The 16,891-nt window shown below is 34.7% G+C and overlaps 2 protein-coding genes across 2 annotated transcripts; both read right to left on the bottom strand.

Annotated features, from left to right (window-relative positions):
- Positions 1–1,047: 1,047 nt before the first annotated feature.
- LOC131614513 (uncharacterized) lies at positions 1,048–2,114 on the bottom strand. Its single transcript, XM_058886086.1, has 2 exons — positions 1,290–2,114; positions 1,048–1,200 (listed from the first exon to the last, which is right to left on the bottom strand). The coding sequence occupies exons 1-2, from the start codon at positions 2,112–2,114 to the stop codon at positions 1,048–1,050; spliced, it is 978 nt and encodes a 325-aa protein (XP_058742069.1).
- Positions 2,115–2,127: 13 nt separating this feature from the next.
- On the bottom strand, positions 2,128–2,781 carry LOC131614511 (uncharacterized). Its single transcript, XM_058886085.1, has one exon. It carries the CDS (start codon positions 2,779–2,781, stop codon positions 2,128–2,130), a length of 654 nt encoding a protein of 217 aa, XP_058742068.1.
- Positions 2,782–16,891: the final 14,110 nt, after the last annotated feature.

The following is a 16,891-nucleotide window of genomic DNA, read 5'->3' as shown; positions in this document are numbered from 1 at the left end:
CATAGTTGTCTTCTTGGATGATTAAGTAGATTTCTTGGATCCTTGTGCAGATGCAGGTTGAGACAGGTTCACAGCAGGTTGAGACACAGTTTGAGACAAGTTCACAGCAGGTTGAGACACAGTTTGAGAAGCAGGCTGAGTTGCTTGAGTGTTTGGTGTCTGTTGAGTAACACTGACATCATGAGTACCTTGAGTACTCTGAGTAATCTTACATGTTGTTTTGTTGTGTCCCGATTTCTTGCACCTTGAACACCTGATTGCCAATCCTATTCTCCTCATTTTTTTGTCAGAACCATCTATCTCTCCTTGCTCCAAATTTCTCCTTTTCTTAGGTCTTCCAGGCATCCTCCTATACTTAGGAGGGAGCACATCTGGATATTCAGTTCTGACCCATAGATTTGATCCATTCAAAGGATAAATTATAGATGAATACACTTTCATGTACATTGACTTCCTATAATAGGCAGGGATGTATTCCTTAACCTTGAAGTTCCTACTTTTAATGCTAGCCAATGCATGAACACAGGGAAGTCCAGTTAATTCCCACCTCCTACAGGAGCACACACATTCCTTCAAATTCACAACAAATTTATCTGCAGGGTTTTCTACATGATGAACCTCAAATATGTGTTCAGCAGACATCCTACACAATAATAGTAAACTTAGAGACATAAGCATAATGATAAAGTAGAATATTACAATAGATAACTCATACCTCACAATCCATGAATTTGTGTAAGTACTTGTTCTATCAACCTTCTTTCTGATGTTATGCAACACATCATCATCAGCCAATTTTTGAAACCTCATTCTATTTGTTGCCCATTTTTCCATACAATATGTCCTGATCTCCTCCACCATGGTCACTAGGGGTTTGGACCATGACTCAAGAATAACACTGTTGAAAGGCTCAGACATGTTATTCACTACAGCATCACATTTATTAGTCCCTCTAAAATAAGATCTACTCCAAAATCTTGGAGGTGTCTTCATCATATGTAGGTATGCTTCTTCATTTATCAGCCTCATCCTCTTCATCTCTCTTTCCTAGGCCTGAGCATAAGTAGCCTTAGCAGCCCTCCAAATTATTTCCTTAAGCATCTTCCCAGGATATCTTTTCCTGAAATTGTTGTACAAGTGCCTGACACATAATCTTTGCTCTACATTGGGCAACAGTTCATCCATGGCTGGCAATAATCCCTGCAAGGCAATCAAAGTAATGGAAATCAAAAGTCTTAAATCAATAGAAACCATAATCAAATTAATAGAAATCAAAAGAAAGAAGTTACCTTTTGCTGGTCTGACATGAAGGTGTATGTGAGGCACTCATTTTTTCCACCAAGGTCATCAATCAATAACTCCAAGAACCATGTCCAACTGTCCCTATTTTCTCCTTCTACCACTGCAAATGCTATAGGTAGCATTTGATCATTTGGATCCCTACCTATAACAGCTAGTATTTGCCCTCCACGTAGCCCCTTTAGAAAACAACCATCCAACCCTATTACATGCCTAGAAAACTTAAAACTTTGCTTACATGCTGCAAGGCATATATACAACCTTTTGAAGTATGGAAAATGATTTTGTGAGCCTTCTTGAGATGGTTCAACACCAACCTTCACTGTGGAACCTGGATTTTTTCTTAGCAATTCATGATAATAATCATAGATTCTAGTGTAATCCCCTAGGAATGACCCATCAACCATATCTCTTGCTTTAACCCTTGCCCTAATTGCTTTGGTTTTGTTCACACCTACATTCCATTTCTTTTGTGCCTTTGCCTTGATATCTTTGATTTTCATCCTAGGATTGGTTTTTAAGGAGTTTTGTAACCTCTTGCTCAGCCACTTGGTAGTCATCATTTTCACATTATAATCCCTACTGCAACTATGTACATCATTCACCTTCCTTAATTTCCAAGTTGCTTCCCTTGAGGATTTGGCACAATAGGCTTCCCAATCACATCCATCCTTACACTTTACCCTCACTCTTACCTTATCATTTTTGGTAAACTTTAGGTTTCTTCCATTGTGAACAGCATATGATGTGATTGCCTCTTTGAAATCATCCTTTGAACTAAAGTAGGAACCCACCTCCCATTTGAAATCAGCCATATTCTTTTGAATCTTAAACATAGGGATATGTTTTTTTTTGCACACCATGACTGTCATCACTGTCACACCCACTCACCAAACCTTCACTCTCACTACCACTCCCAATTTTAACACCCTCATCTCTGTCTTCATGTTGTTCAACTAGATTGTCCAATTCATCTTCATCTATATCTTCATAATCATCAGAAGAATCATTAAACTCAACATCAAGAGCACTGTCATATTTGTATTCACTATCATCACTACTTATGGAATCATCCACTTCACCACTATCAGAACTGTCATCTTTCTCATTTTCCATACAATCTTTCTCAGCCTCCAAAATAACATGTTCAGCATGTTCAGCCTCCAACACAACCTTCTCAGCCTCTAACACAACCTTCTCAGCCTCCAACACAACATTCTCATCCTCCAACTCAGCTTCATTAGAGTTACCATTTACTTCTTCATGCAACTTAGAAAGCATTTCTTCAACTACCCTCTCCTCATCATTTCTTACATGCTCCTCAGTGACACCATGCTCCTCAACTACAACATTTTCTAACCCTGCTAGATCAACAAACTCAGGCTGCCCAATTGTGTGTTTAATAAAAATGTCTACACCTAAATGAACCTTATACAAATCGGCTATTTCTAATGCTCCTGCATCATCATTCAGATGTTGCATCCCAAATGTTGGATCTTTGTAATAGATTTTCTCAAAATCCCTATACCCTAAACACTTGAGTGAACCTGTCAGCTCAAAGTAACTCCATGTGTCAACATCTATTTTCAACTCAGAAACTTCCCCTCCTTCATAAACTCTAAGATCACCATCAACAAATTCACCACTATGGTGAATTGTGAGTACGATATAATCGTCCATTTCACCTAACATCATAAATATGCAAAACCCTAATTACTCAGATTAAATACATACATGCAATTAAACGATTTACAATGAAACCCTAATTTATCAGAAGTAAAAACATGGATTTGACGGATTTAGCAAAATAAAACCCTAAATTTCTAACACTGAAACATGGCAAAAACCCTTATTTCTACCACAATCAGGCAAGGCACATATCATGAACTTTATAACCTGATTGCAAAAGCTTTGAGGGTGGCCTTCCTCACTGCATGACGATTCGCCTTCAACGTTCTTCTCTGCACCACGAGGTTTTTCTTCATAAAGGGTAAGTACTTCAAATGTTCAGAATGAAGTGTTTTGTTCCCAAAATGTTAAGAATATAACATTTAAATGCCACGTAAGACAATCAAAATGCCACATATGCATTTAATTTGAACGGTCACTAACAGAGTCAGACGGAAGGACAAACGTGCTCCGTTTTTAAGACTTGAAGGATTGATTTGCACTTTTTAAAAGTTAAGGGACCAGAATGGACCCCGAGCTAAAGTTAGAGGACGAAAAAGTGTATTTTCCCTAAATTTTAATGTAAAAATCAAATTTATAATATATACTCAAAAATTATGAATCCTATGTTTTTATTTTTCTTATCAACTCGGTTATAAATTGTATCTCACACTCTTTTTTATTTTTCTTCTTCCAATAAATAATTGATGAGACCAAATTATAAATCACCTCATTCTTCTTTGTTTTTCTAATAAGTAGTCGATGAAATCAACTTATAAACCATCTCCTTCTTCTTTGCTTTGTCTATTTTGTTCTCATACGCTTACACTTCTTACAGTATTATATGTTGAGAATTTCTTCACCCACCTCCCAACCTTCTTGGCCACCTCCGGTGAATTTACCACAATACCCCTTGTTTCGGAAGTTCATTTCCGAAACTGTACTTTTTTTCTTGAAAAAGGTGTTTTCGGAAATGAACTTCCGAAAACGTGCTTTTTTTAATATAAAATATTGATTTCGGAGATGCATCTCCGAAATAAAGTGACTTTTTCAGAAAATGTGGTGTTTCGGAAGTTCATCTCCGAACGCACCCCCCCTGGGGAATTCGGAAATGAACTTCCGAAAATATGTCTGGATAGAATAAAATGAAAAACAACAACAATTCGCTTTATTTAATCGGGTGAAGATTACAACGATAATATTACATAAAATTAAAGTTACATATTGTTCAACACGGGTAAGTGGGGATGAGAGAGTGGTGGGGAGAAAAAAAGACTTCCAACGAAAATTAAAGTTACAATTCGCTTTATTTAATCGGGTGAAGATTGCAACGATAATATTATCATCTTAGTTTTTGGAAGTGGTAACCCGGGCCGGAACATATGACGGAGGAGGTGGATGTCCAGAGGAAGAAGAACCGGAGGTACGTCCACCGCGACACAAAGGAGCCAATCAATGTAAGCTATAGTTTATCATTATCATCAGGGGACGTCATTACAAAAAATTGGGAAAAAAATCTTATTATTTTTAATCTTGATTTTTTAGAAATGACGTCCCCAGATGATAATGATAAACTATAGCTTACATTGATTGGCTCATTTGTCTCGCGGTGGACGTACCTCCGGTTCTTCTTCCTCCGGACATCCACCTCCTCCGTCATATGTTCCAGCCCCGGTTACCACTTCCAAAAACTAAGATGATAAATCCAATACAAAAACATTATTCGATACAATCCGAAATCAGAACAAAACAAGACACGTCAAACAAGACAAAAGCATGTTATTCTGCCCGACGAGCGTTACAAAATACACATCAAACAAAATAAAAACACGTTATTCTTCCCGACGAGCGAACTCCTCCGAATGAAGATAATTATACCAATCCTCATCCCACTCAGTATCAGAACCATCAGCGTTGATCACGCCTGAAGGCTGCGAAGCAGAACCAGTCAAAAGCTTCTTCTTCTCCTTCTTCTCCTTCACCTCCTTCACCTCCTTCACCTCTTTCACCTCTTTCACCTCCTTCTTTGAAGAACCCTTTCTTCCCTTAGCGTCAGTCCTGCGTGCTGGTTGGTTGCCTGACATGTTCCTGTAAACAATTGAAATTGATTAATATGAGAGACAAAATAAAAAACAAAAAAATTTGAACTTCTGATACATTTCGGAAGTTCATTTCCGAAAACTGGGATGGAGGTGTTTTCGGAAATGAACTTCCGAAACACCCCTGCGATGGGATTTTCTGCAACTTCCATGGCAGACCCTAAACCAAACTTCAAAACAAATCAAAATGCTTCTAAACAACCTAAATACTACTAACAACCTAACCATGTATCATTTATACAATTAAAACCCTAAATAACATGCATTTGAATAATAGATCTAAAAATTTCAAAACTTACAAAGTGTTAGGATTGAGGGCTTTTGAATGTTGTTTAGCAGTGTGATTGGAGCCTTGATGGAGCTTTGGAATTCTGTTTGCACAAATTTTCGCCTTTGCCACTTTTTGTTTTGATTTAGGGTAAATGATTCGGGGAGGGGGAGTGTTTTGATAAATCTGCAGAAATCGCAGTATTTCGGAAGTGCACTTCCGAAATAATTGTTTCGGAAATGAACTTCCGAAGTAAGTCAATTTTTTTAAAAAAACACGCTTTCGGAAATGAACTTCCGAAGCAGGGGTAGTTTTGGTTTTTCGCAGGAGGTGACCACCCATAGGGAGGTGGGTAAAGAAATTTTCTTATATGTTTGTATCTTTGTGTACGGGCAAGTTGTCTCCCTTATAAAGTTCCATCTTTTAATTAATTTTGATTTATTTGTCATATATTTATAGTCTCATTTTTATGTTTGATAGGAATAATTCTTAACTCTACCATTTTTTTTAAGATAGAATTAACTCCATCAACTTTAATTGGGTATAACTTTTTTTTTGGTTAAAGATGTTTTTCGTTTTTATAAATTATCCATAATTAAATTTTAGTCTCTACAAATATTTCCAGCAAATAATAGTCCTAATAGTCTCGTAAATTTTTCGTCCATATTTTTTATTTTTACCGTTTATTTTTTCTAGTGTAAGGTAACGCGGTACGCCACATGTCATGCCATGTCACTTGAAGTCAATATTATCTATTATATAAGAAAATTATAGGTTTTGGTAAAGACTAAAATACCCTACTTACTCACAAATTTGCTAGGTGAATAGCTTAATCATCTTCCAAACTATTTGTTGAAACAATATTTTTTCCTTCTATATTACCAAAAGCTGTTTTTTTATTCTCATATAATATTATTTTTTATTCACAAGTGTGGGTCTATGCCCCCAACTAACTAATAATACTATATATAATATTCACAAGTGTGGGTCCATGCCCCAACTAACTAATAATACTATATATAATAATTATATATCATGTAATAATACTATATAAGTAAATAGTTCATTTAAAAATGATTCTATATACTATAGGCGGAGGCTGCTTGTATACAATTCTAACATTGGTATAATATAATTTTTTTTTTGTTTACTAGTAAGAAACAATATAACACACAATTATTACATTCTTGATTGATTATCTCAAAATTATTTTAAATGTCCAATTATATTTACAACATTTACTGTCATAACAATTCAATTAATTTTAAATTACATGTAAATTTAAAATTTTAAAAAACTTAATTGAATTAAATTGACACACATGTTATAATAATGACACATATGCACATGAATATAATAAATTGTCAATTACTTTTAAAAGTTTAATTATTATTTAAGAAATAATATTATATGTGTTCCGTGTAAAATAATTTTATATTATCGTCCAATAAAAATTCATCACTCTATTATGTCAGTAATTTAAATTTTTTATCTGATTTGACGGAATATACAACTGTTATTGATTGATAATATAAAATTAATTTACGCTATCGGTGCATATTTTATTTTCTCTATTTTTAAATATGAATTTTTTTAATTATTTTTAAATAGAAAAAGTTGTTAATCATTTTTAAATACAAAAAAAAATTTATAAAACAATTGTGATATATATATTGAAATTTTGAAAATTAAGTTGCTATATTATTTAAAGCTATAAATTTATTTACATAATGTCCCACTATTCACTATTTCTGGCTTCGTCTCTGCTGCTACACCTACCCTTTCTTTCACATAGACACTGTTTTCATTTTCTTTACACACTTCTTTCTCCTATCATCTCTTTTAAAATATTGATGAAATTATTATGTTAATTAAAACATTGTTAATGTAAAATAGATATATTATTAATTAGTTGAAGTTTGAAAATATCTTTTTATAATAACTGAGTACATAAATTTAATAACATCAAATTGATCAGAGATGTAGCACTGTGTAGGATCAAGTTGAATTGGTTGTATTTTATTCGTAATAAAGTAAATTTTTTTCATATGTTCAAGTGTTCACTCTAATTGAATAAAATAATGAAGGATGTGCAGTCACAAAATGTCTTTTCCTCTATCTTCTCTCAATCCCTATTCAATTTTCTTTTACGTGTAGCTCTGCACATACTATGAGGTCAATACTTGCTATTAGGCTCTTGCACAATACTCAAGAGGCAATCTGGAAATGGCCAATGAAGAGCGGAAACAAGGTGAGGTGGCTAAGGATGGAGATAAGGTTGGAAATAATTTTCTGATTAAAAACCTTATAAAGAGAGACTAAAGCTTCAACAGTGTAGTAATGTGTTGGCAATGAAGATGGTGCATGTCACATACTTATTGGAACTATATAAACGGTGTAGACCCTTGAGGAGGGAAACAAAACGTTGACTAAGATTGTAAATATTTACAAATATATTTTAAACTCTTTTATCTTGAAGCTAATTTTATTAAATATTACATAAACTATTGATAATTTTTTAGAAACGACTTAAATATTAATTTTATAAATTAAAAATTATTATTTATTTATTTATTGCATGCATATATTTCATTTTTTTAATTTTTTTCTTCAATCTACTCAATAATACTAAAAGATTAGGTGATTTTATATATTATTAAGTAATCAAGTTTCTCAAATAATTATTAATTATAATTTTGATTTATTAAATAATTAAAATATCCTCTCTATGTATTAATTAAGGTATTGATTTATGTAAAAGATCTTAAAAAGCAATTTTTTGTATAAGGATAACGACCCAACTGGCAGTGTATACTTTATATGAAAAGTACTTTGTGTTAGGTTAGATATAAATTAACTATCTATAAATTAAGGAAAGATGCTATCAAATACCCTATACTACCCTTTAATTTTAATAATATTTACACTACATTAAGGACTTTTTAGTAATAACATAATATATCTATTATTTTCATTCTAAATCAACAAAAACATGACAAGTGGCTCAATTACTTTTTCAAAGTTCAAATTTCAAATTTTACTAACATTTCTCTTTCATACACTTTTTCACTTTCATTTTAATTTTCTCTCTCTTCATTTTTTCTTCTCTTTTTTATTTTTATAAACAAAAATAAATAAATAAATTAAATTTTTTAATGGAATGAAACAAAAAACAAAATTATTTTATGATTATTAAAAAATATATTTTAAATGTCAAAGTTTCTATTTTTTTTCACGGGCCACTGTAAGCAAAATATATATTTTATTAACAATTGCCTTTATTTGAGACACAAAATTCTTATTTTTAAATGTTAAAGTTTCTATTTTTTTCACGGGCCACTATCACCAAAATATCTATTTCTTCTCTTTTATATTTTTCTAAACAAAAATAAATCAATTAATTAAATTTTTTAATAGAATGAAACCAAAAACATAATTATTTTATGAATATTAAAAATTATTTTTAAATGTCAAAATTTCTATTTTTTTTACGGGCCACTATAAGCAAAATACATATTTTATTTTAATTAACAATTGTCTCTATTTGAGACACAAAATTCTTATTTTCAATTGTTAAAGTTTCTATTTTTCTCACGGACCACTATCACCAAAATTTCTATTTTATTTTAATTAACAATTATCTTTATTTGAGACAAAAAAATTATTTTCAAACGTCAAAATTTATGTTTTCCTCACAAACCACTATCAGTAAAATATCTATTTTATTTTATTTAACAATTATCTTTATTTGATACATAAAATTCTTATTTCAAATGTCAAAACTAAATTTATATTATTATTATTATTATTATTATTCATTTTATAATTAAATAATTCTTTTTAAATTTATATGTATATCATATCGTACTAAATAAATTTACCCGTGCGGACGCACGGGTATCTGGCTAGTTAACATGGACTATCTAAATGAATTAATTTTTTCAAGAGAGTGTAGACCAAAGTGTGGCTCCTCTACATTTTGCCATTTGAAAATGAATGGCATTTTCTATTCAAACAGATATAGATTATTTGATACTAGATAAAATAATTAAGGGTTAAATGTGTTTTTGGTCCTTCTAAATATAGCGGTTTTCAACTTTAGTCCTTCTAAATATTTTCTTCAAAGAATGGTCCTCTTAAAAATTTTAATTTTAACTTTTGGTCCCTCATAGCAAAATCGTAGCTAAAATGGTCGATAATTTCGTCGCTAAATTAAAAACCGTCGCTATAACTGTCACTAAAACCGTCACTAAATCGTAAAAACCGTCGCTAAATTGCAGGATGGACCGAAAGTTAAAATTAAATTTTTTAGGAGGACCATTCTTTGAAGAAAATATTTCGAGGGACTAAAGTTGAAAACCACTATATTTAGAGGGACCAAAAACTTATTTAACCCAATAATTAATAATTAAAAATGAGTGTTTACCCAGAAAAATGGTAAATAAGCGCTAGTTTCCTTTTTAAAGGTTACTTTTGCGGAATCAACTAGAATACTCCAGGACTAATTGCTTTATTTTGTTATGTTATGTGTATCTGGTTTGTATTAAATGCAACAGTAACTTTAAAATAAAAGTAAACACTGAAATTAAAGGCTTTAAAGTAAATCAAAGCAATAAAAAAGCAGTAAATGTGCACTGAAAGATGAGATATAACGTAAAATGATTGCATTAATTAAACTGGTACGCATACGTACATTCCAAAGTTGCACTCGTTACTCATTTTTGCACAGACATTTGAGTTTACTTGTGTTTATGTAGAAAATGCGGACCTCTAACTATTCCTATGGAACTTGCTTAAATAGTAAAAATAAAATAACTACTACTAACGGTCGACTGGTTATCAGTCAACACGTGTCTTCGACAATGCAAGATCTTCAATTGTGAGACCTCCACGCGTCCTGTAAGAACTGCCAGAAAACTGCTTGAAACTGCCTCTTAACTTCTAATACCTCTCGACTTCCACTTCAGTTTCTGCAGCAAAATTCTTAAGTCTTCGCATACTTCTAATCGAACGCTGAAGCCTCTGATTATCTTTCTAGTCAAACAGCTTTGACTACTAAGCATTACTTAGTCGAACCACTTCGACCCAAATGGCAATGTAATTATTTAATTGAGGCCCAATTACCAATTTAGGGCCTTCTTACCAAATTGAGGCCCAATTACCAATTTTGAGCTCCAGTTGCCCATTTGTTGGTAAGTCGAAAACCTAGGGTAACAAATTGCCCCCCAAGCGACTTCTTTCGACTGACTTTAGGAAAGAGAAAAGATGGCGTTTCAGTTCTTTCTTGGGTTTCGACTTTTGTTACTTCCCATTACGCCATGATTACGTTTCATTTTCCCAGGCACTAATTATTACCTAAACGCTAGGTAATGGGCTATTAACTGCTCCCAGCTTGCTTGTGTCAGTTTCCAAGATATTTAATACGATTTTTGATCTTCTAACTTCCTTCCCCCACGTTTGTCTTGCTGAAGTAACTACACATTCTCTATATATAGCCTCATTCCTTCCACTTCTTTTTTACATCTCCTTACGCACAACACCTTAAACTCTTTCATCTTTTCAATCTTTTCAAACTATGGCACAACCTTTAACAAATGCCAACATAAGATCCTGCATTAAGAAAGAATTTAAGCTTTCTGCAGAAGAGTTTGATGCGAATCATATCAATGCTCGTGCCCTCTATGCTAGCCAGGGGCTTGCATTTTATCCTGAAATTCTAGATGGAAACATCTATCCCTGCATGCTGATTGAGTTCTGGAGATTTGCATCTTTGCGCATAGATCCAGAAGGGAGGACTACTATAACCTCCACCATTCGAGGGGCTCATGTCATCATCACTCCCTCAACAATTTCTGATTTGTTGAAATGCAGCAATACCGGTGCAACGTTTGTTGACAATATTTCCGATATGAACACTTCTAATATGTTAAGGGATCTCATGGACAATGACCCCTTTTGTGCCAAAGTCATCAAAATTTGGCACCAACTTTTGGTATGCAACTTTCGTCCGCGCAACCATAATAAAAATAACATCATGGTGGAAGACTTGGAGTTCATTTCTTGTGCTCTTCAAGGGAAGAAAATCAACTTTCCTCTTTTGATTTTTAAACAACTCGTGGAAGCTGTCTCTTTGACGGCCTCTCGTCAAGGAATGGTGACTTGTCTTCCTTATGGAAGATTCTTGTCTTACCTATTTCTCAAGCAAGGTGTAGTGAAGAAAATGCGCAGGGCCGGGCGCATAGAGATGTTCGAAGCCGAAAGTCTGCCTCTACTATCTTTGGAGGACATCGACCAAAGAGTTCACTAATATTGGATATTTTAGTGGCTTTAGGGTTTGCCAGTTTTTTTTTTTTTTTTTTTGTAATGACTGGGCCTTTTATGAAGGCACTTTTTGTAATGACTGGCCAAGACTTTTAGCCATTTTAATATAATCTCTTAGTTTTTTATTCTCTTATTCGAATTTCTTGAAGTATAGGTTTATATTTTTTCAAATATTTACCATTTATCCTCAAGATTCGACCATCTGAATTTAGTTCTTCAATTTCATATGCATTGTTTGAAAACACTTGCAAAATTTTAAACGGTCCTTCCCAACTTGGGGACCATTTACCCAATAACTTATTCCTTTGATCCATGGGTAGAATAACCTTCCATACATAGTCACCTACCATGAATGTCTTCTCCTTGACTTTCTTGTTGTAAGCCTTCGCCACCTTTTCCTTTTGTCTTATTAATCTATCCAACGCTATTAGCCTCTCTTCGTCTAATTCGACTAACTCATCTAACATCATATTCCAGTATTCGTCATACGAAAGACTGTTTTGTCGTTGAATTCTTGTTGACTGTAGGTAAATTTCTGCAGGCAACACAGCATCATGCCCAAATGTTAAACGAAATGGGGTAGTTTTTATTGCTTCCTTTGGTGACGTTCGACAAGCCCAAAGGATTTAGTCGAGCGTTTGATGCCAATTTCTTGGCTTTTTTCCCACATGCTTCTTTATTAAATTTATGATAACTTTATTAGCAGCTTCGACCTGACCATTTGCCTGGGCATAATATGGAGTAGATGCTAGCAATTTAAACCCTGTTTCTGCTGCAAAAGCTTGCATTTTTTGACCAACAACAATTGTTCCTTGATCAGTAGTAATAGTTTCTGGAATCCCATATCTGTAAATAATGTGTTTTTGTATGAAACTAATCACTGCTTCTTGATCAGCATTAACTAGTGGGATTGCCTCTATCCATTTAGTAAAATAATCTATTCCTACTAAGATGAATCTTTGTTGCTTAGAAGATGCAGGTTTAATCTCTCCTATTAAATCCAAAGCCCATCCTCTAAAAGGCCAAGGTTTGATAATCGCATGCAATTCACTGGCTGGAACATGTTGAATGCCTGAAAATTTCTGGCACTCTTGGCATCCTCTTGCATATTCAATACAGTCTTTTAGCATTGTTGGCCAATATAAACCTTGTCTAAACAACAAACATTTCATCTTATGGCCTGATTGATGAGCTCCACAAACACCACTATGAACTTCTGACACAGCCAAATATGCTTCAGCTTCACTTAAGCATTTCAACAATACACCCTCGGCTGTTTTCTTGTATAAATCATTTCCTAATATCACATAGTTTAGAGCTCTATATTTAATCTTTCGATCAGTTCCTCCGACTGGATTATTTAGGTATTGGACCAATGGGTTTCTCCAATCAGCATCAGTCATATTGTCGATGGCAAAAATTTCCAAGGCATACAAATTTTCAATTTCAACATCATCATCTACCCCCTCGAATTTTGACGTCGACAATTGACCCAATTTGTCTAATACTTCATGAGTTTCTTTATTCTTGATCTCGACCATATCTTCCAACTTGTCTTTAGAAACTCTATACCCAGAAGCAATTTGTGCCAATTCATTGGCAATGCAATTGTTAGATCTTGGTACATGCAAGATCTCAACATGTTCGAATTTTTCTAATAAGCGTATCACAATTGCATAATACATTATTAGATTTTCTTTGATGCATTTATACTCTTTTTTGATTTGTCGAATTATTGGCTCAGAATCACCTCGAATCTCAACTCGTTTTGCCCCTAAATCTATTAGGGTCTTCAAACCAGTTATCAAGGCTTCATATTCGACCTCATTGTTAGAGCATACTTCTTTCATTTTATAATGGAACTTTGTTGGAAGTCCTTTGGGAGAAATAATCAAGACTCCAATGCCTGATCCATTTTTGTGACTAGAACCATCAAAAAACAGTTTCCAGTTAGCTCGTTCGACTTGATTTACAGACAATTCGACTAATCCATGGTCGACTATAAAATCAGCCACAACTTGTCCTTTCATAGCTTTTAAAGGGACATATGTCAAGGAAAATTCAGTTAGCGCTAAGGCCCACTTACCAATTCGACTATGCAAAATTGGTTTAGACAACATATGTTTAATAATATCAAAATGATAAGACACATACACATCAACAGGCTTTATATATTGCTTAAGTTTATTACATGAGAAGTACAAGCATAAGCATAATTTTTCAATATCATTATACCTAGTTTCAGCATCTACTAGGGTTCGACTTAGATAATATATGGCTCTTTCGACGCCATTATCATATTCTTGGGCCAACATACTCCCAATTGTCGAGCCTGATGCAGCTATGTATAACTTCATACTTTTTGTCCTATTGGGGGGTAACAAAATAGGAGGCTTAGTTAAATAAGCTTTTATTTGGTCGAATGCCTGTTGATGTTCTTGTTCCCATTTGAATTGATCTTGGTTCTTGAGTTTCACAAGTGGCGAAAATATCTTCGTTTTGCCACTTAGATTTGAGATGAATCTCCTCAAGAAATTAATCTTCCCCAACAATGACTGGAGTTGTTTCTTTGTTTCTGGCGCCTTTAGCTCCAAGATTGCTTTCGTCTTATTTTGGTTTATCTCAATGCCTTTCTTGTGAACCACGAAGCCTAGGAAATCCCCTGCATGTACACCAAAAGCACATTTTAAAGGGTTCATTTTGAGTCCATATTTCCTCATACGTTCAAAAGATTGTCGAAGATGGTCTAAGTGACCATTTTCAGAGTTAGATTTTATTACAATATCATCAATATAAACCTGCATAAACTTGTCAATAAAATCATGAAACATGGAATTCATGGCTCGTTGGTATGTAGCTCCAGCATTTTTTAAACCAAAAGGAATTACCACCCATTCATAAGTTCCTAAAGCACCTGGGCATCGAAACGCTGTCTTAGGTACATCTTCGTCAGCTATAAAAATTTGGTTATAACCTGAATATCCATCCAATAAACTGAGATATTCAAATCCGGCTGCAGAGTCGACTAACATTTCAACAACTGGCATGGGATATTCATCTTTAGGAGTAGCCTTATTTAAATCTCTGAAATCTATGCATACACGAAGGCTACCATTTTTCTTTATGACAGGCACTATATTAGCTAACCATTCGACATACCTCGCAGTTCGAATAAACTTGCTTTTCAGCAATCTTTCAATTTCTATTTTGATTTTTTCCATAACCTCTGGCGCAAATCTTCTAGGAAGCTGCTTGATAGGTTTCTTCCCTGGGTCTAGTGGTAGTCGATGTTCCACCACATGTCGACTTAAACCAGGCATTTCATTGTAATCCCGTGCAAAACAATCTTTGTATTCTTTCAAAAGTCGAATCAACTTGGTCTTTAGGTCACTTGTAAGCCTTGTACTTACATAAGTAGGCCTTTTAATGACTCCATCACCTAAGTCAATTTCCTCAAGAGGATCTTGAGCTTGCATCCTTTTTACCGATCCTGATGGATCCATTTCGAAACCTAAAGGTTCGTCATCGTATATCCCGTCAAGTCGTTCGACTTGGTGATCGACTTCTTGATCGTTTTCATTTTTTACTATCATGGCCTCAATCGTCATATTTTTCTCTAGTTCGGCTTCTAAAGCCGCTTTTTCTTTGTTTTCGGCCAAATAGGCCGTTATTCGAGCCAGGTATTCTGACTTAGTGGTCATCGTCTTTGATTGTTGTCCTCTGCTCTGGAGGACTTTCATGGTTCAATGGTTCATTAGGATCTTCTTTATTCCAAATGAAACCATAATTTGGGTCTAAGTTCAGATACTTAGACACACTTTCATCAGAAGGATATACATCTTCTGCTTTGTAGCAAAGAGCTACATTTGCCAAATGCTGGTCGAAGTGTCTGCGACCACTTTCAGTTTTGTAATAACTTTGGTCAGCTTCAATATTCTCCACTATACCATCTGACCTCCAAATGGCCACACGCTGATGTAAGGTGGAAGGAACTGCCCCAATACCATGGATCCATTCTCGACCCAACAGCAGTTTAAAATTTGCCTGCGATGCAATCACCATGAAGACGGTTGACCTGACAGACGAACCAACAGCTAGTTTTACTTGAATTACTCCAAGTATTCCACTTGTCTTGCCCTCATAATTTGACAGTACCATATTATGGGGTCTTAAGTCTTTGTCAGACTTTCCCACTTTTTGAAGTGAAGAATAGGGCATTAAGTTTACAGCAGCCCCACCATCGACAAACACTTTGTTTATTGGAACACCATCCACTTTCGCCCTTATGAATAAAGGCTTCAAATGATACATCATTCCTCGACCTGGCCTCTCAAACACAGCCTTTTGCTCTTCTACTACCCCTTTTCCCATTACATAGTAACAGACAGGTGTTTCTTCCACATTCTCGTCAGGAAGAAAATCATCTTCGTTCTCAGATACCTCAGATACTCTGTCGAACTCTGCTGGAAGTACAGAGACAATTCCACAGTCGATTAGCAACTCATCTGACTCTATGTCAAAGTTGTCGTCGACCTCTTCGTCCGACAGTGGAGAATATTCAGGCTCTTTCCCCGTATTGAGAGCCGGGGCATCATCATCAACTAGTTCTTTGATGAGTTCCTTTCCTAGGATCATCCCAGCAACTAATCTTTCATTTGCTATTTTAGCCTGTTCTTCAGTCAACTTCCTGTGAAAAGGTTTTGACTGATAGTGAGAAAATCCTGCCTGCACCATTTTCAAACCTTCTTGTCCATTCTTGTGGCTTCTTTGGTAACGTCTCCACTGCGTTCGAGTCATGGGGTTCTTTCCTTTGTAGTTTGGAGATATGTAATCTTTTCTTTTAGATCCACTATCAGTCCAAGAACCTTCAGCATTGGTTCCATCGCCTTGAATCTGCCATTCTGGGCGTTTACCTCTGAAGTTAATGGGTTTCACCCATTTGTCTTCAGGGACATCCGTCTTAGGACGGAAAGTCCTTGGTTTTTCAAACATCTTCCTGTATTCTCCAGCCCTTCGACCACTGTTTTCTCCTGTATACATGAATTGACGATTCTTGCCTCGACGAGGGTCGAACCTCACTTTGTTTGCAGCATCGACATTGAAAACAGCATCACACCTTGGGCATAATCCAACTTGAGAATTGTTATTGTGGCATCTCTCAAGGAATTTCAAAAGACTCTCTTTTGGTTCAGGATAAACCATGTTCAAAACTTTGCCATCAGTAGCGCCGTTTTGC

The sequence above is a fragment of the Vicia villosa genome, linkage group LG6 (genome assembly GCF_029867415.1).
Source record: "Vicia villosa cultivar HV-30 ecotype Madison, WI linkage group LG6, Vvil1.0, whole genome shotgun sequence".
NCBI lineage: Eukaryota > Viridiplantae > Streptophyta > Magnoliopsida > Fabales > Fabaceae > Vicia > Vicia villosa.
This window is presented reverse-complemented; position numbering and strand designations above follow the sequence as displayed.

Coding starts and splice junctions, on each gene's coding strand:
- LOC131614513 (XM_058886086.1), bottom strand. CDS start 2,114: ATGGCTGATTTCAAATGGGAGGTGGGTTCCTACTTTAGTTCAAAGGAT. Junction 1,201..1,289: donor TCATGTCAGACCAGCAAAAG/GTAACTTCTTTC, acceptor ATTGCCTTGCAG/GGATTATTGCCAGCCATGGA.
- LOC131614511 (XM_058886085.1), bottom strand. CDS start 2,781: ATGCAACATCTGAATGATGATGCAGGAGCATTAGAAATAGCCGATTTG.